Source organism: Dromaius novaehollandiae, chromosome 2 (assembly GCF_036370855.1).
Source record: "Dromaius novaehollandiae isolate bDroNov1 chromosome 2, bDroNov1.hap1, whole genome shotgun sequence".
Taxonomy (NCBI): Eukaryota; Metazoa; Chordata; class Aves; order Casuariiformes; family Dromaiidae; genus Dromaius; species Dromaius novaehollandiae.
This window is the reverse complement of record NC_088099.1, coordinates 31,215,064-31,234,368: the sequence shown is the minus strand read 5'-3', so window position 1 is coordinate 31,234,368 and position 19,305 is coordinate 31,215,064. Positions and strand designations below refer to the sequence as shown.

General features: G+C 36.6%; 2 protein-coding genes across 3 annotated transcripts in view; one reads left to right on the top strand and one right to left on the bottom strand.

The window, feature by feature from the left end:
- Positions 1-11,231, top strand: part of CMC1 (C-X9-C motif containing 1) — a 51,137-nt gene extending 39,906 nt beyond the window's left edge. Inside the window, exons 3-6 of one of the 2 annotated variants that reach the window (XR_010387606.1) lie at positions 3,574-3,664; positions 4,967-6,610; positions 9,678-9,722; positions 10,505-11,231. Coding sequence is in view for 1 of the 2 variants with exons in the window: in XM_026112660.2 (XP_025968445.2) it covers positions 3,574-3,664; positions 4,967-5,081 (206 nt within the window). In the remaining variant the exon portion in view is untranslated. Of the gene's footprint in view, positions 1-3,573; positions 3,665-4,966; positions 7,731-9,677; positions 9,723-10,504 lie in introns of those variants that run through there. The other variant, XM_026112660.2, reaches the window with a different exon arrangement.
- The window catches only part of AZI2 (5-azacytidine induced 2), a 28,187-nt gene continuing 20,080 nt past the window's right edge, over positions 11,199-19,305 (bottom strand). The window contains exons 7-8 of the mRNA XM_064506147.1: positions 17,643-17,758; positions 11,199-13,626 (exon numbers count right to left, since the gene is read on the bottom strand). Coding sequence (XP_064362217.1) covers positions 13,220-13,626; positions 17,643-17,758 — 523 coding nt within the window. The 3' untranslated portion in view covers positions 11,199-13,219. The remainder of the gene's footprint in view (positions 13,627-17,642; positions 17,759-19,305) is intronic.

The window sequence follows — 19,305 nt, the reverse complement described above, 5'->3', positions numbered from 1 at the left end:
CAGTATCAGGAAACAGGTTCATTCTGAGTGTGAGGCCAGGTCCCCTGGAGTTTTAATTTCTGCTCGTAGCTGTTAAAACATTAAACTACAATGGGTTTGTAATCAGATCCTGTTGTTTTGTGGTATAATATCTCATTATACACCCTGAAGTTTTGGTCAGCAATATAAACATTGTTGAGTGAGGAATGCGGTGGCAACTCTGATATTCAGAGATGAGATTAATTCTTGGTTTGAGACTATTTCTGGAAATACTGTTTTCTGTTTGTGAGGTTATTCTCCAAATCAATAGTTTTAACACTCTGTGCTGCTCAGCGTTGAGATGCTTTGTTTCACGAAAGAGTTGTAAGCAAGACAGAGCATAATTAAAATTAAAACAACACTTTCTAGATTCCTGTAAGGTTACTTGCAGACATTTATAACTAAACCTATCTTACACCACATTCCTTTATGTAATTGTCAAAGAGATTTTTAAGAGCTAGAAACAAGGAGAGGAATAATGAAGTTTTGTGTGCTCATGTGGGGATGCCTGATATGCTTCAACCTGCTTTTTTTTCCTCCTTTGTTAAGCATCAGTACTGTTTAAGCTAGATAGCTGGAAGCAGTTTTATCACTTTCTACCAGTGCTTTCTACTTGTCTGGCCATTTACCACAAGCGGGGCCTTCCGAAGCTAGGGAACGCTTGCAATTGCAGTTCAGGTTTTGTTCACTGGGACATCACGCCTTTAACCAATCAAGACTGGTGAGCTAACAAGTGAGAGGGACCTCCTGTTGTCTTCAGTGGTTTTTTTACTTCACAGCTTCTAAAAGGAATGATTACTACAAAAAAATGGCACAGCACTTAAGCATGTGCCTGTAGAGAGTAGAAATCAAACTGGTCACTAGACGAACTATAAGCTTACAAAGGCTTCTGATGGTCTTTGGTTTTGTTTGTTTGGGGTTTTTAAGGGACTTTTTTAGAAAATTGATAATGTGTATGATTTTTATATGAGATGCTGATATAAGGACATTCCATATAAATAGTCCAGAAACAACAGAAAAAATGGTCGATTTTAGTTCAGTGATTTAGTGATTTCAGTGATCTTAGATTTAAAAAGCTAAAGAAATATTTTGATTGCCTAATAGTGCATTTTATTGTTCTGTTTACACTGCTTCATAAACAGTAGCTATTCAAAAGTATCCTCAGAAGTTGTGCATGTGTATTTGGATGATTTATGGTCTAAAACTAAAATATATACAAAAACAGATCTTAGAAATTGAGTAGAAATTGTTAATCTGTGCCTTTGAGTAGAGGTTACTGTGTCTCGAACTAGTAATTAACTAGCTAATTTAAATGTACTTGTTGCACACTTTCATCTAGCACATGTCCAAGGGGCTGCTACCAGTATGCAATGTTAGCTGCTGTGTTGGAACACACATAAAAGTATTCATCAGTAATATATCCAAAGTAGATAACATGCCAACTCCTTGTAAAGTTTGGCAAAGATAAATGTTACAAAGTTTGGCTATATAAGAAGGACTCTTGCAACTAGGCTGTCCTCAACACTTTGACCAAAAACTAAGTTTTTCTGCAAGTTAGGTATTGAAAACCTACTGTAGCCATGGGCTGGCAGGCAGACTAGCCTGACCTGAGGGTTACTTGCAGCTGTGGGATCACTTTCTCCTTCAAGTTTTACGTCGGTAGCATCTAGGAGGCTGGAAGGTGGATTTTGTTCCACTGACATCAGGGATAGCTTAATGCTGATTTTAGTGGGTGAAGGACAGAGGCCCAAAGCCAGCTCTGCTGTGAGCAAAGAATAAGATACCATCTTGGTGCTTTTACAGGGACAAATCCCTGTCGTCTCGTTTACTTATACTTTGACTTATGGAAGTTGCATTGTCATATAGAATCAACAGTTACTTAGTAGGCAAATCATAAACTTTGGGTAAAGTGTCTCGAAAACATACAAGGACAAATATATATATCTACACTACAGTTAGTAGGTTTTACAGTTATGCAATATTTTGACATGATCAGTAACTTGTAGGGACTTAGCTTTGAGGTACATTCTTTGATTCCCAGCACAATTTGAAAAAGTGTGTCTATACAGTAAGTTTATAGAATGGAAGTGATCGAAGAAATTGCTGCTTTTGTAACCACTGCATGTACAAAAAGTGGAAGATCTAGTTTGAATACATGAATTACAAGTTTTTGGCCAAAATTACAAACAGAACAATGAATAGCAATGCAAATACATACTCAGTTGAATACAGCCAACTTGATTTATCCTTTATAGCATCATTAAGTTCACGTAGCATCATTAAGTTTTGATGTTAATAGATTAGCTGTAAGTTTTGCTGAAGATGTTCAGTAAAATAACAATTTTCACGTCTCCTAAATTTGTCTGGTATTAAATAATTACCAGGAAAAGCTGGGAAGAGGAGAAATGGGGAACTCTGGACAGGAACACAGGAGATCTGACTTTGTTCTTGACCTGGCTCCTGGTTGACCTTGGACTATTGGCTTTTTCTCTCTGTACCTTTCTTTCTACATCTGTAAAATGCAGATGATGATCGATTACTAACGTAGACTGCTTGTAAGAAAACAGTTTGAGATCTCCTCATAGAAAAGTTAACAGCTAATTCTTATCTAGTTTTTTTATCATCATTACTTAGCAAAGTATCTGTACAGGGTGTGGTAACAGTGAGACATAATTGTAATTACTCCTAGATAAAAATACACCCATAATCACGAGTCATCATCCCACTCCCCCCCCACACACCTCCCAAAGGTATTTCTATTTCAGTACTTCAGTGACTTGTTTTTAAGTCTCAAGACCCAAGACTGACTGGATACTTTCGTTGAGCAAATGGATGCAAGATCATTTCTCTTGTGAAGAGACATATCATTGTCTCCTCCCTTAGACATTCCTGGGCTTATGATCCATGGGATTTAAGAACAAGAGCATATAAAGGGTGATGCTCTTTAATAGCCATTTGGACTTTGAAGAAACTCTGAATTGAAAAAAGCTAAATGCTACTCCACCACCTAGAGGAGATACAGCCAGTGAGAGCAGTGCTCCTTGGAAAACAACCTGGTGCTCTCATTAGATATTGCTGGCTTTTCCCCTACACTCTCAGGATAAGTGTTTTTGGAAATGCAGACAGAGAACCATCACTTCAGTTTCTTGTCTCCTGTCTGCAGGGTAACTTCACAGGAGGTAATTGCCAGGGCATTTTGTTGAGCTAGTAGTTGGCTATCAACATTATTGACCTCTAATTTGTAGATATAAATGCACTGCAGTAATTTTGAAAACTCTTGTTGTAGAGAAAACACTAAAAACCCTAGCCTACCTAATTCTCCCCCTTCCTTTTGGTTCACTGTGTGTGAACCTGTTATGAGGAGAGAATCATAACTAAAATCTGGTTGCTAAAAAAGTGACAAGGACCTTGCAAACAGCATGAGACTTCAGGCCAACTATGATTAAGTTTATAATAACAGACCTGGTCAGTAATGTTTTTTATATGGATTATGATACACTTGGCGGGGTTACTAATTGTCATTTTTTCTAACTAAAGTTTAAATTTTTTTTCCAGCATTTACTAAATGCTGTAAAGAAACTGGTTTTCTTATGGTGGTGAAGTGTCGGCAGGAGAACACAGCACTGAAGGATTGTCTGGTTTCTTAGTAAGTCACTTTTCAGTTTTTTCTTTTTGATATTTTGCCTTACACTAATCAAGAAATGAACAGAAATCTTAAACCATTTCTAAAGGGTTTTGCAAGCCTTGTGACTTTGATGTATCACCATAATTTAGAGGTATTTTCTGAAAAGCATATGTTCACTTTAGAAAAAAAGCCTGCTGGTCAGGGTTCTACCTGACAAGATTATTTCCTTAATAAAACTGTGGCAATGGAGATGAGCATGGGCAGTAGAAGTAGCTTCATTCTCTGCTAGAGTAAGTTCATTTTGGTTTTCCTTACGGAACAGTCTTTCAATATTTACTCCTTATTCTGAAAATGCCCTGCAGTTGTGAATAGCAATAGCAGCAGCAAGGGAAAATGTTAGATATTAGAGAGGTCAGCTCTCTAATGATGGCATGACGCCATGGTAGGATGAACAGTCTCTTCTGAAGTCCTGATTTGCCCCCAGTGTCAGCAGGCTCATGGTGTTAAATTCTTGAATTTCTTTGTTTGAGAGTTGGTTGTACTCAGCTTGATTTGGGGATGCGGTTTGGGTTTTGGTAGAATACATGTCTTCTATCCTCTTAAGTCATAGCTCAAATGCCCTTAAACTAGTGCCAACTATTCTTAGGTATTTGGGAATCAATGTAAAAACATGTGCAGCCAGGGAGAAGTTCCACATCTAACCACAATGAGAACTTGTTGCAGTATGCAGTTTTATTTGTCCATACTTTCATGCAGCTAAACGTTAAAAAAAAAAAAAGCTCTAAACCAAATATGCACTACTGAACAAATCTTTAGTGCTTGAATAAGTCTTTAAAAACAATTACAAGTAAACTAACCAAATTTCATGATCAAGGACCTATGCATTTCCTGTTCAAGACATACGCTTGAACCTGTTCCAGTGAAATTCATAGTACTTGCTTGGTTGTGTAAATGTCTGTGTGCTCCTGCAGATCCTCATGCTGAGAAAGCAAATTGCAAATAATAGTATACAGTTTAGCTGAACTGAAATTCCAGCTGTATTTCTCTTTCTTTACCTTTCTCTTCATTTTTTCCACTGTATAGGTTTGAAAAAGACTGTGCCTCAGAGGGCAAGATTATGAGAGGATATAGACTAACTTAGTACTATTTAGTTTAAAAAGATAACTTAGCAGTTTTATATTTCTTTAAAAAGGCACTTTATTATTGAAGGCAAGCAACTTTATTTGGGTGTGAAAGAAAGATCGGTTGAGTGCCATTTATTGCAGTACCTGCTTCTTCTTCCACAGTGAAAAACAATATTGTGTGTGTGCATCTGTCTTGTAGCTATACTGATCCAGCTTTCTATGAAGAATGCAAAACAGAGTATTTGAAGCAAAGAGAAGAATACAGAGCAACTGGAATTAAGAAGAAAAAACAGAAGCTTCCTTCAAATGTCTAGTTGAATCTTACAATGAAGTTTTGAAATTCTGCATCCAACTTTGATTTGACTGATTTGAACAGACTTCTTAAATCATCTCTAGCACTCTGAGTGGAATTTAACTGAAATACACAGTGAGATGTATGGAGAAGAAAATATCTGAACTTAAAAATGTTTATTTTATATAATTAATGATACAAAGCATGCTGTCACAGTTTGTGACATTACAAAGGTCTGTTCCTCTCCCTGTGGACTTGAGATTTTTATGATCCTGTGTTCGAGAGAGTGTTACTGATATACATGATACATAGCAATCTGCATAACTTAAGGGTGAATAATTTAAGTGGTACTGACACTGATCACAAATTAGGTATACCCTAAAATCAGTCTGTTTTTCATCTGAAGTTAGGGGTATATAGCAATCAACTGAACTGTCCCTGGAAGGAAGGAATACAAAGAAGTACATTTCTTGCCTGTGGAAGGAGGCTGAGATGCTGGTAGAGCTCAGTAAAGAGTACTGACTTCCAATAGCAAAAGGTGAATGGGGAGAAGGAGAGACAGAGCAAAAGGCATAGCAGGGCTAATGACCACTTTAAACATGTTGTATAGCTTGCTTTCTATTTTAAACAGAATAATGCTCCTGCTAGAGGACAAGCATGGCAAATTGGTCCAAGAAGCTCTTGCACAATTTTCTTTATCTTTTTTGTTAAAACATTGAGAGCGCCTGGTAGTACTACTGTGAGACTACAGTGAGACTCATTTTTTAAGTCTGCATTGTCAGAAGAGAGGGATGCAGTGTGCCTGTGCTTAGCCCCAGGCTGACTGCTTTGACTCCAGAAGAAAAAGAAGTCTTCTGGTCTAGACCTCTCTTGAGAATGGGAGAGGGCACATACTTTGAAGGCCAGAACACGAAGAGTGTTATCCTCCTCCACTTTCCTCTTTTAGAAGGAAGATGATTATCTAAACTTCTACACTTCAGGAGTGAATGACCACACTTGCAAAATTATCATGGGTAGTGATAAGCAAACAACTAAACCACAAATGTAAGGTGCAGGTCAATTCTTAAACATCTAGTAACAGTAACTGTTAAAAAAAAAAAAAAAACAAAAAACTACTAGAGCATGCAAGCAAGTCCCTATTTAAAAAGGGGTCTTTCAAGGTCTTCTGTATATGGACCTTTGAAGCAGCTTAACTGTAGAACTCTCACATAAATGGCTTCACTAGAGATTGTGCTTAAAGCTCTGCTATTTTGGGGCACCTTTTGAAGCATTTTGAAATGAGTAAGGAATTTCTTTACAAGTAAAGCAAGTCTTCACTCATGACAGTTACTTACATGGTAGCTTTCATGCTCTGATAAAAAAATGCATTATTTAGTCTGAGCAAATAGTAGCATTTGTTACTTTTCCATCAAAGATGTGTGCAGAATGTAACTTCTTCCTGTTTGTACTGTTTCACCACAAATAGGTACTGCTATAAAGCTGTTCAAACTGGAAATTCAGATCAGTCTTTCAAAGAAGCATGTGGGTGAAGTACTTGAATTAATTTCACAGGTTAGTCCTTGCCCTTTAATCTGTGCCTCTTACTGGAATAATCAATAATAATAATGCTTCTGCAGATCAGCTGAAGGATTAGGGAGTGCTTGTGAACAGAAGACTGAAAAGATGTATAGTATGCTGGCTCGTTAGGCAAATCTGTGTGGCAGTCAGCTCTAAAACTAATGACTGTAAAATAGTTTCTGTGGACTCAAGTTTCCTGCACCTGTACTTGCTCTTGGCTTCCCAGTCTGAGCAATTTGGAAGTGATTATATCAATTAGTGGAAAATAAAGTTTTCCACAAGTTTAAAAAGGGAAACTTAAGGTAGCTCATGAGATGTTTTTAAGGACAGCAGTTTTTCTGTTCTCCATTATGAAAATCTGCTACATTTGTAAATCTCTAAAAAGAGAACCTGGCTGTTCTTAACTTTGTTATAGGCACTTCCAAGGAAGATTAGGGCTGTGGCAAGCATTCTCTAGGAGGCAGTGCCAGGTGCTGCCAGTGGTAGGTGCCTTCACAGAGGGCACATCTGGGTCTTACTCAGCCTTGTGCCACAGGTGGCAGATACACACAACAGCACCAGCAACATATTTCTCCTTTGCTAGTGTAGCAGAAGGTGTGTTCAGCTGGTGAGGGGGAACCCCAGTGCATTGACTAGTATGGATGGTGACAAATTAATAGCTGTAATGGAGCAAAGCCCTTTAAACCTACAAGTATTATTCCTTCACCATTTTACAAGTGTGTTATATGAAGGACTACAAACACTTCTGAGGTGATAGATCTACTGTCAAGCCTGAAATTGCATGTACTGAATTATGCTGTTAACTATTACTTTCTCTTAAACCAATTCCTAGTTAAACATGTAACAATGTAGGTTATTGCAACTCTTTCTTTGTTTACTGTGGCACTTACTTATAGCTGCATTCTGCTCTTTGCTGTGGCACGGACATCCTCTGTAATACACCCGTGGCCTTAATTTGATGTTTCCTAGTTCTGAATTCTTGATTTCACACCTTTCACTTTCTTAATGTCTTATGCATTATCCTGGATTTTAATTGCATTTACATCTTTTATTTAAATGAAAGAATGAGTACTATGAAATGACAAACTCTACTAGTAAATTGCTTTGGATTTTGTTTTTGCCTCAGCTGCAACCCTTCCTTCCTACTGAGGTTAAACAGGAAGCAACTCTAGATTCTGATCAATGTAAAAAAAAAAATCAATAGTATTGACAAAGCTGTAATCTGTGCTTCATTAGTAAATTGGAAAATTTTTAGCCACACATTGAACATTTTTTAAAAAGCATCTCTATTGCATAAGTTACTCATGAATGATGAGAGGGTAAAGCTCTGGAAGGCTTGCTACTCCTGCCCACCACCCTACCCAAAATGTAATAACTTCTTACCTAGAGTAGCCAGTTGTAGGTGATTAAGGAGAGAGTTAATGGTGCACACATACCGTACTGCAGATAGCAATCTGCACCTCAACCAGGGACTGCAGCTCTGTGGTTAATGCTCCCTGAGGTTTCTCTGCATGAATTTAGTTTTGAACTCAATTCTACAGTATTCTTCTATTCCTACATGGACCGCATATACAATTTTCAAAAGCTAGCCTATTAATATAAAAGCGATCATTTAAATGCCAAGTTGGGGACTAAGTCCAGTAGATTAGCTGAAGTCTGAAGTACAGCAATGCAGCTAGGCCATCATAGTTAGCAATAGCATAGCAGTTAGCATAGTTAGCATCAGGCACAGTGCCTGATGTCTTCCAACATGCAACCACGCTTCTCAAAAATTAAGTTGGAGTTAGTTACTGAATGTGCAGTTCTGATTTTAGCACTGTCTGTAGTAACTACAGAAGCTTTCACAAAGCTGTGAGGTTTTCACTGCAGCAATACAAGAGCCCACACACTAGGCTATCTTATCTCCTTTAATGGGAACCACATGCTCGGCTAGTTCAACACCCCCCCCCCACCACCACCACTATGTGGTACTATTGCCATGGATGGAATAAAGTCTTTATCTAGCAGCTCTTCAGTTCATCATCTAGCAGCTTCACAGAGTGCATCAAGCTCTCCATCACATTTTCTGCAGTAAAGGGGCCTATCTTTGCCCCTTCATAGCACTTGGGAGAACAGACAGATTCTTTTTTAATTTCAAGCTACAATTTTCAGTATACTAATTTCACTTCAAACTCCTTAAGAGACAAGCTGCCTGAAAATGTGAAATCTTAAAGGGGAGAAGGAAGAGGGTACAACACCCTTAATAAAAGAGTTCACCTTTGTGGAGTAAAATGAAAACTCATTACAGGAAGGTTGAGTGGTAGTCATCTTTTAAAATGCACAGGGTTTTCAAATAGAAATGGAGCCATCTATGATTACAGTCTTTCAATGTTTAACCAGTAATTAAGCTGTAAGCCAAACATACCAATTCTTCCTCATATTTAGTATAGCCATACTCCTCAAGTAGTCCTTGCAACCTTGTCTTCTCTGTTTATTCCACAGGTGTAAAAATGGTCAAATACAGTTAAAATCTAGGTGGTCCCCATCTAGTTGCAAGTATCCTACAAGTCAGACTAACAATCAGTTCAGTAAGCATCTAATTATTTCTGTCATGCTTCTCCCCCAGATCAAACCTCCATACTCAAACACCATCATCTTATCAATTACTCTATCTAGGGCTGCCTTGGTGTTTGTACCGCTTAGCCTCTTCCATCATAAAATACAGTGAAAGGATCAAACTGGCAGATACTGATCTGAGTTCATGCCGTAACACATTTACCATAAAGAACAAATTTATTCAAATGGTTTAACTGTTTCAGTCTCAGGAATGTGCAACTCAATTAAAAAGAACTCTAACTTTTAGTGTCGACTATAAATAAAAAAAAAAAAAAAAGTATTTTTGCCCACTGTGCTGTGTTCATACAATTGCAAGTAATATACCCCTTCCTCTACAAAGACGTAAAGAAGAAAAAGCCTGACATTCGACAGTTTAAAAAAAAAAAAAGATCACTCCCTTTTGTATTGGAAGTGCACAATGCAACAGGAGAACAGCTTACCTCTTTGCCACCACTTTTCTTCACAGGTGCTGTCTGAAGACCAGAAAAAAATGCAGGAGAGTCACAGTCAGGTACTGAGGCTTTTCACACTTCCTTCACTAGGCCAAAGCATCATTAAAAAAATACAGGCATCTTTATATAGAACCTACAAAGTCTGCTGCAAGTAACATTTGAAATAAGGTTAAATCTGCCTTACATTTCTAGTATAGTACATACTATACTTAAAAGAGAACTTTATGAGTATTATTTTACTGTAACTCCACTGTATGTCTAGTATAACTGTTGACTTTTTCCAGCTATAGAAGTCTGACAGCACTCTACAGCTAAGTTGGGGAGTTTGCTTTTCTTCCTCTTTAATATGGATAGTTCACATAAGAAGGAAACTGATCAGTTGTAAACCTACAAAACTGGCAAGGAAGCTTAGAACAATCAGACTTTTAAAATATTTAAAATGAACCAAACAGAGTTTATATTAGGAGTTATTAGACAGTTAGGTCTACTCTCCAAATAACCAAATACATATTCATCAGTTTGCCATATGTTCACTTAAATGTGCAAAGCAAATAGTCACAGTCTCCTCCTCCTGCCCCGAAAGCAGTCTTCTATATCTGTTAAATGGAATTAGTACTTTCTGAGAAATACCAGAAAATCCCATCTGTGGGTTAGATGAACTTTTAAAATGTTCAAAGTTCGCATTCAAGTGATTTTTTTCATCTTTTACCTTGCTTGCTGGAGAATTTTGGTCTGTACCGTGTGCATTTGTTATATAAAGCAGTAAAATTGCATATGCATGCACACAAAATACCAGAAGCCCTTTACTACTAATACTTCTGCATTTAATTTGCTGTCACAGTGATGAAAAGCTTTCACTTCTGAAAATCGGAAAAGCACTGTAAGCCATCAGTGGAGTGGATTTAAATGACTTTTCCATCTCAAGTCAAAATTTGATTGTATGCTTCAGACCAGCAGATGCTTCACAAGCCAGCTAGCTCCCAAGTGACTTCAAATCTGGGGACTTCCTTTTCAAGTGTTATGGTTTGGCCACAGCAATGAGTGATTGGATTGGAAATCCTGCCTACAGCAAGCCCTCATCTCTTGCATGTCAGAAGTTCTTCTAAAGTCCCTTTCAGCAAATGTCACTTTACTTCACTGCTCTCTTCTGTAGCACAGAAGATAAGCCAAGAGAAGACAAGGCCCAGGAATTCTCTGGCACAGAACAGAAAAGCTTCATTTTTAAGTTTTCCTTTCCAGATACACAGGCTGACAGGGCACCTTTTGACACAGCAGTGAAACCCCAGGAACACTCTGTGGCTTAAGATGACTAAGCCCTTCAGTTTTCAACATCCAGGGGAATTCCTTTCTCAAAGAGCATCAAAACTATATCCTCTATGGAGGATATTTATTTTCTTCCTAAATGGATGAGGATGAACCTCAAATCTAATGCTTTGCATTTGGAATGACCTTTATACACAGTCAAGAAATTAAGAAGTAAAGTGAGTAAAAACTGTTGTGTCAAATACAAGAAGGACATTTATAAGTGAAACCCATTTCAAATAAAAATAAATTTATTTAAAATCTTACACAGTAGGATTCCTTCGTTGCACAATTTGAAATATTAATCAGATTGATGTCTGTTGGATAACATTACTTTAAAAAAAATCTTTGTAATGAAGGGAGGGTCACCTCAAAAAGTAAGTTACATTAGAACTAGATACAATATAGTCTACGCAGCCACATGAGAAATGGTTTCTGCTGCTTTGTTATTACACAGGTAGTTGGTTCTATCAGCTAAAGCCTAGTGACTTGGATTTGTTTTATGCATATTGGGTTTTGTTCTATTACTTTCCAAGAGATTGTACTCCCCCGAGTCAGCTGTGTTCATTGGTCAGAATAAATTCCAGCATCTGATACCATTTCCATTAATCACAGACAAGCCCGCATACGTGAGCAAGATAATAGAAAGATAAAAACAGTATCTAGTGAATGGGAAGCATTATTTATGTATGCTGTTCAATAATATGGTAGAAAATATCTGAAAGATTCTTCAAACTTTGATAGACAAACTCAAACACAAGAAGATGGGCATCATATGAAGTACTTAATCCACAGGGAAGAAAGTGTCTGGAACCACACAGATTGTGTAGCACGTCAGTTAGATAACACTTTTACAGTCCATCACTAAGATGGTTATGACTGTAGCATAGCTTTGCCGTGTATTTGCAAGTAATTTCAAGATAATTTGCTACTAAACAGCTGTGAAATTAATTTTTATTATACTGAAGCTGGACCTGTGAAGTTGAATGCTTCACCCTCCACACACCTGTAAATAACAGTATTAATCAACTTCCCCACCCCTTATAAGTTAGATACCAAAGATCTAAAATACACAGCATTTTCCTTCAAGTTATTGAGTAGTCAAGGCATTTCACTTAACTCTGTTATATTAAGCCAAATATTAAGCAGAGCAGTTTAAAAAAAAATAAGCATAAATTGTATTTGTCTAAAAAAAATTCTTGGCTTAATAGAAAAAACAGAAGTATTACTTGGACACTCAATCTATAAAGCAGGCAGTTGCAATTCAAATAACTTTAGTTTCAGTGGCATATTAAAGACACCACAAGAATTACTCTTACGTATATCAACAATACTAAAACATCTAGTCTGATTAAATTAAGGCTTTGTTTCTTTAATGAAAGAAAATTAGCAGCCTTAACAACCACACAAATAAAATGTCAAGGTTCTGGTGATGTGCAAAGGAGGCACAATAAAGATAACTGCATTGTGAATAGGATGATTCTGTGGCAGGCACCACTGTGCGTAGAATAGAATCAGTTTCCTCAGTATGAACTGAGAGAAAGCTGAACAGCTAAGATTTCTGACTTTCAGCAGCATTACTTATGATCCTTTATAGTTCGCAATAAGGCCCATAATGGTGCAATCTAAATGGGATAGCCTGGGAGTATTTTTTTTTCCTCTTGCCATTATCTAATATAAAATCAAGTTTTCAAAAAAATCCCTATTTGTTTTTATAAAAATCACACAGAAATGTATTTCTAAACCAGAGGAATCGAATAACTGAAAGGAGGGAAGAGGAGATACTTGAATTCTTTGTCTTACGTCTTAATCTGAGAAAAAACACTGTCAAAAAGTAGCTCAGAGCTGTTATAACCAACATAGGATACCAACTATTTTCTTGAGAATATACAAATAGCAAACAAATAAAGAACTGGATTATTTTGTTTTATTCCAAGAACTAACTTTTCAGTGTAATTTTCTGCAAATGCATGCCATTTGCAGTGAAAAACTATCTAAGCCTCATGCTAGATTTGTTTACATTTACATTATACCAGCACAGCTTTAACTTCAAGGAACTTGCTCCTTAATTTACAGCAGAGAAAGACTAGGCTTTCTGTTTTGGAACTAGAAGAAGAAAAAGAAAGAAAGAAAGAAAGAAAGAAAGAAAGAAAAAAGTGTTTCAGCCAATTGTTTTCCCTCTTTAAAAAGTTCCAGCAGTAAGGTGCCTATTCAGAACCACTCTAAAAATGCTTCAGTTCATTCTAAAAATTGCTTAACTCTTGTGCAGGCAATTTTGATTACACTGATCCAGGTAATCTGCTGGACAGTTTAACAGGGATGTTTTGTTTTTCATTTCCCAAAACACATTCTCATTAGGCTTTGGAGGACTTGGGAATACCCAGGAATTATCTTCCAGAGAGCTCTTTCCATAAGAATGGTGTTCCTGAAATGTTTTACCATCAACTGGAATAGGTCTCTCATCTGTCCATGCTTGCAGAGTCACTCCTTCAGATGGGATTTTTACATCTCTCAGCGGAGGGAAGGCTATAGCATTGCAGAGTACTTGATCATTTTGTGAAAGAGATGTTTTTTTATAGACTACCCCAGATGTAGTCAAATGCAACTTTGTAAGGTTCTTCTCCAAGTCTTCAACACACTGTACTGGTGCAGAAGCAGCAGCTGAAGAAAGAAGATAAAAAAATTAAAATTACAGTTATTTGCATAGAAGACAGAGCATTTGTATATTCTCCGAATATACCGCAGTATAGCAGATGTTACGACCAGTGTTTTCGGGTTACAAATTTTTAAAACAGGTTTTACTTCAGTAACTAAGTTATGAATCGAACATACCTACCCTCTCATCAGACTTTGCAAGGTGAACCAGAGGATCCTGAAATCACAATGTCTAAAACATATGCAACACCCAGGAAACTTCCAAGTTCCTACTTAAACGCAGATGAACTAATGAATCTTTTGATAAGAACGGAATGAATGCTGAAACAGGGATGATTTTTGACATGCTTGGAAGAACTGACCAGACTCAGAATATTTCTTACATAGAGCATGCTTCTTCCTACTTTACTGATGCTTTTAACAAGTTGTTTTCTCAGACTGCCAAGAACCTGAATTCCCACAGTCCGTGAAAGAGCAAGAGGGAAATGCATGGTGTTCGCAGGTTCTCTCTGTTCCAGTACAATCTGACTTCTGAAAGTAAAGCCACAGACTGCAACGTTCACCCACTTGAAATTCCAGGGGAGCCTTAAAACATGCCAGGAAGGGAAAGACTTTGAAAGAAAACAGCACCTTCCCAAAATGAAAGATCTGCATCTCCCACACAAATCTGAAGAAACAGCCTCATATACCCAGGTCAGGTTTTTGCAGTGATACTTTATATGAACATGTAATGGAGTGGATAAATGATTCCTACAGTTAAAGAAACTCGCCCCTCACGGGAAGTTTCCTAGAATAGCTACAAATCTTGAGTACGAACTCTGTTTTGTAACTCTAGCTGTTAAGGGACACAAAAGAGGAGTTGCTGTCTTGGTCAAAGTATGCAATTTCAGCTTGTCACTAAAAATTAAGAAAGACAGCACCCATTTCACAAATGTCAGCAAAAAGCATTTTCCAATAGCATGTTCATCATACCTGAAAGATCAAGCTGAAGAGACTGATTTGGCCTCTTTGTGCTAAGTGTAAAAAGCTATTCGGGGTCTATGGACCTTTAAAAGAATCAAGAAATGGAATCTGCTGTAATATATTCCAAATACTACAATATTAGCATCAAAGTTGGGAAAAATCTAGGCATAACTAATCCGTTAAGACATAAAAGAAGTTTTACTCTCTGTAATAGTCACACTAAGCTTTCTAACACCTTGGTTATTTGCAGCAGCACAGCTGTACATCTTCAAAACTGTATGGCATTACAGCCCCCTTGAGTGAGAGAGTGGTATAATTTAATTCAAATGACCTTTCAGGCTAAAACTAGTTAAAGTTCACGTTAAATATTTCTGGTGTTCAAATTAAAGAGTTGTCTAAGATAGAAGGCCAAGAACACAAACAGGATTCTTTGATAGGAGAGAAATATAACCACTTAAACAAGGCTGTCCTACACTGTAAGTAGGTTACACACAGTACATACAATCTTTATTTGTTTTGCCAGAAGACCAAATCAGTACTGATGCCTGTGAATAGTTCTGTGAAAAAGAGCTACATTAAAAAAACTTGCATTGGAAGAATTTTACAAAAATACATATATACACACACAGACGTGTATATATACATATAAAAACCCAACATCCAACAGTGCACCTAGGGCTTGCACTTGACAATTCTGCCTCAACAGTCTAATTGAGCCTGTTCAGGCCAGGATCAAGTAACTGAAATATTGTGACAACTTGTGTGCACTTGAACAGATAGAACGATCATTCTAAGTTAGCACATGCTAAGTTAGCACTCTGAAAAAGAGCCCTCCCCCTTTTTTTTCCTCCTATCTATATTACAGACTGTCCACAGCTAAACAGGAAAAAACAGGAAAAATTTACCATCATCAAGATATGACCAACTATAGCAGCTAAGCAAAGAGCCAGTGCAAAAGCAATCCTTGGCATCTTTTTCTGGATATCTTGAACAAGTATATAAACACACTCCAGATAAGAACTAAAAATCTCTCTAGTCTCAGTTGTTGAGATACCTGAAATACTTTGAGACACAATTTATACAAGTATACAAGTCAAAGTAGTATGTAGTTTTCAATCTTAAATTTGTTCATGCTCTACCTGCTAAAAAGTACTGCAAGGCATCAGGCAAAAAGAAAAGGCTGGGTTTCACATACTTTGTTGAAAAGGACTTTGAAAATGCAACAAAAACCCATGAGCACATGGATATCTGTGATACATATCTGTTGAAAATGCCTTCTTACATTAATGACCTCTAAGCAGAATCCACATGGTAACTGATATTATCTTAATATCAAACACGCAGCAATGAATACTTTTGTGTTCTGCAGATTTAACTCCACACACCTCAAAAGATTATGAATACTTAAAAATTTTTATAGTGGGATCTAGTTTCTATACAGTAAAGATAAAACCTCAAATTGCTAGTATGACAGATACAAGGAAGTGGAAATTTTAAAGTCAATTCTATCCCATATTTTGCACAAGCCAAGATTCTTCTATACATTGCCATTACAGAAACATCTGCACTGCATTCTTTAAATGATGTTGATAAACAAGGTAAACAAAGAACAGTTTTAATTCACATCTTAAATCCACAAACTCTTATGTACTTTTGAAAAAAAATACAGAAAAAAGCCTACAGAGCAAAAGGCAAAAAAACCCCTTTGCTTTCCCATCAATCAATATTGCCTTTAATAGTAGGACGTACAAGCGCATTAGCAAATGCAAAAAGCTAGACTATTTGCCGGGTAAAAGACGACACAGACACAACTCCAAATTAAAAATATATAGAGAAATATAGACAGAAAGATCCTACATTATCACAAACCTTGGCAGACTTAAGGATTAAAAGCTTAATTCAGTTCCCACTTTCTCTGCAGAAATTATTTGCCGAATGTGTCTTATATCTTAATTGTAGGCACACTGACTCACCTGGTAACAACAGGACCAAGTCTACAAGATGTGTTGATAGTTTATCAGCCAAGTACCAGACAATGATCATTAATCACTGCTGGCCACAGACAAAGCCCATCATTGACCTGGAGGCAAATCCTATCATTAGCTCACTGAGCCTAAAGCTATTTAGAAACAAAGTATCTTCATCTTATACTGGATAAGGACAGAGACTGTCACCATATACACTGTAAAAATATTCAGTGTCTTGAACCAGCATCTCTTATATTCCAAACACAATCAACACCACAATTCAGATGAGCAGAAAACAAAGAAGGTAATATTGTGGGGCCAATGTTGATAGTCCGACAACTCAGTATTTAAGAACCATCTCTTGTAAAGCATTTGGCTTGAGAGAAACATACATATGAAACAGAAGAACTATCTGATGAACTATTCACTGAAATTACATACCGCACTTGCACTATGTGCAAATTATCATTTTTCCCTTAATTATTTGCAAAGTGGCAGTAGAATTAAGCAAGTTTTGCAGCATCAGTAGCCTGACATTCATAAAACGTCATCCTGCATAGCATTTTGCTAGAAAACACAAGTTTTCTGAATACTATCATAGAGAAATATGCAATTGTAAGGTAATAGTAAGGTCTAGTTTTAAAATGCTGCCAAACAAATACTTTATACGTCCTATACTGGGAAAATAAGACTCTGTTTGGGGGGGGGGGGGGGGGGGGGGAAGAAAAAAATTCTTTTTTTTTTTTTTTTATTTTTTTTAAATACGAAGTAGTCATGGTAAAAGGTCAAATACGAGTAAACTTAACACCTCAGCCTTGTGCACATAAGCAACACTTGACTGAGAAAAAAGCCACAAGGGGAACAGAATACAGTACTGAAGAAAAAACACATCAGCAACACCTTTATGTGTGAAGTTGACCGGTATGAGACAGAAGCAGAAAATGGGTAGGCTGGAACCATAATATAGGCTGGCTTATCAACTTCAATTGATGAGATTCTGATAAGATATGATAGCTAATTACTTTTTAAAATGGCACAGCTTAAATCAACGGTTTGTATTTGTACGGTCTATTCCTGCAAACACTGACTTGCCTTTCTTCGTTGCTGTTGGATTTGTTTTCAGCTTTCGTAGAACCTCAGCTTGCATTTCAGTCACTAGGTGCAAATTAGACATTTCTCTCTTCAGTTCCCAATATGCTTGTTGCACACTTTCAAAACAAAAAATTTTTTAAAGTTAAATACTTGCCATCTCTAAAGCATTCTCATGCCTAGTAACAGTTCCAAGGCTAACTAAGTATTAACTATTAATAAGTTGTTTTTACCTGAGATGGACTGTCAGTTTTTGTTAGGGTAACATAATTCAAAATGAATTCAGCAGTACTAATAATTACATTAAACTGAAGGACATTTGTATATCATATTGGACTTTTACATGTTACAATGTATAGTATATATTAACATACTAAATAATACTAATAATTTCAAGTTCTCCAAATGGAAAGAAACGTTAAGTATATTCTCAAATTTCATTATTTGAAAGTAACCATCTTCCCATAAAATTAGTAATCCCAAAGGAATACTGTTTTTTTTTTAAAATACATTCAGTGGATACTAGACTGTAAACAAGGTGGAGTATTAACTGTGAATTGCTTCTGATAAATGACTACACAGTCATGTTGTAATCCTAGTCATGTTAATTGATAAGTCTTAAATATTCAATCAAAATCAGTATTGACTCTTTACACCACTTTGCTACAATCAATTCAGACTAGATACTTGAGATCCAAATTGAACACACATACACAGAGACCAAGTTAAACTAATTCAACATACTATTTCATATTCAAGTAATCTAATTCATGTTAATATACTGCCTTATTAGACAGAGACCCAATTCATTTTATGATAAGATATCATAATATGAGAAATATTTAGCAATGGCAGCACTGATCCAACACTTGAGTTTCAGGTTATTAGCTGGTAAGATAATCAAGAACAAAATCAGAAAAGTCAGCACCTTCATGCATTTCTTGTTAAAAATCTTAAGCAGAGTTTCACTGAACACCACATTTATGTTGATTAATAACTAACTTATTCCTCTTTAAAGAAAGAAGGGTCCAGTTACTTCAACATAAACATGAAATAAGAAGTTTTTATACTTAACATCATACCAAATCACATTTATGAAAGACAAGTATCATGGATGAGACTTTTCAGATTTATTTCCTCCTCTCTGTATTCACCAAAAATATGTTTAGCTGATAACTCGTTCAGTACCTCAAGCTATCTGTGACATGACTAAGAGCAGTTAAGTTATAGAACAACTATATTTTCAAATATGCATTTATATAGATTTTTACTTATCTAAAACAGCAGTTTAGGATCATTCCCTCATCAAATCTCTGTCACTGAAGTGAATGTGTTTGAAAGTAGTGAGACACAGCATTCAAGCAATTACCCGCTTCTGTAAGTTAGCTAGCGCTAAAAGAAGTTCCCTTAAAACAAAGAAGTTAAATAGTATCCTTTCTTCTATGCATAGAATATTTCCTCAGAACACAGAAATTCAGGTTCAAAAACATTTTACTGAAGATCCCACAGACACCTAAGAGTTTACTAGGTAATATATTAGCTAGTGGCAATTCTGATAGATGGAAATCTAACTACCTCAGCACCGATAATTTAAGAAGTTTAGCCAAACCTGCGGCTTCTTACTGCAGAATTCACTTGGCTCTTTGAACTTTTAATGAGATGACAA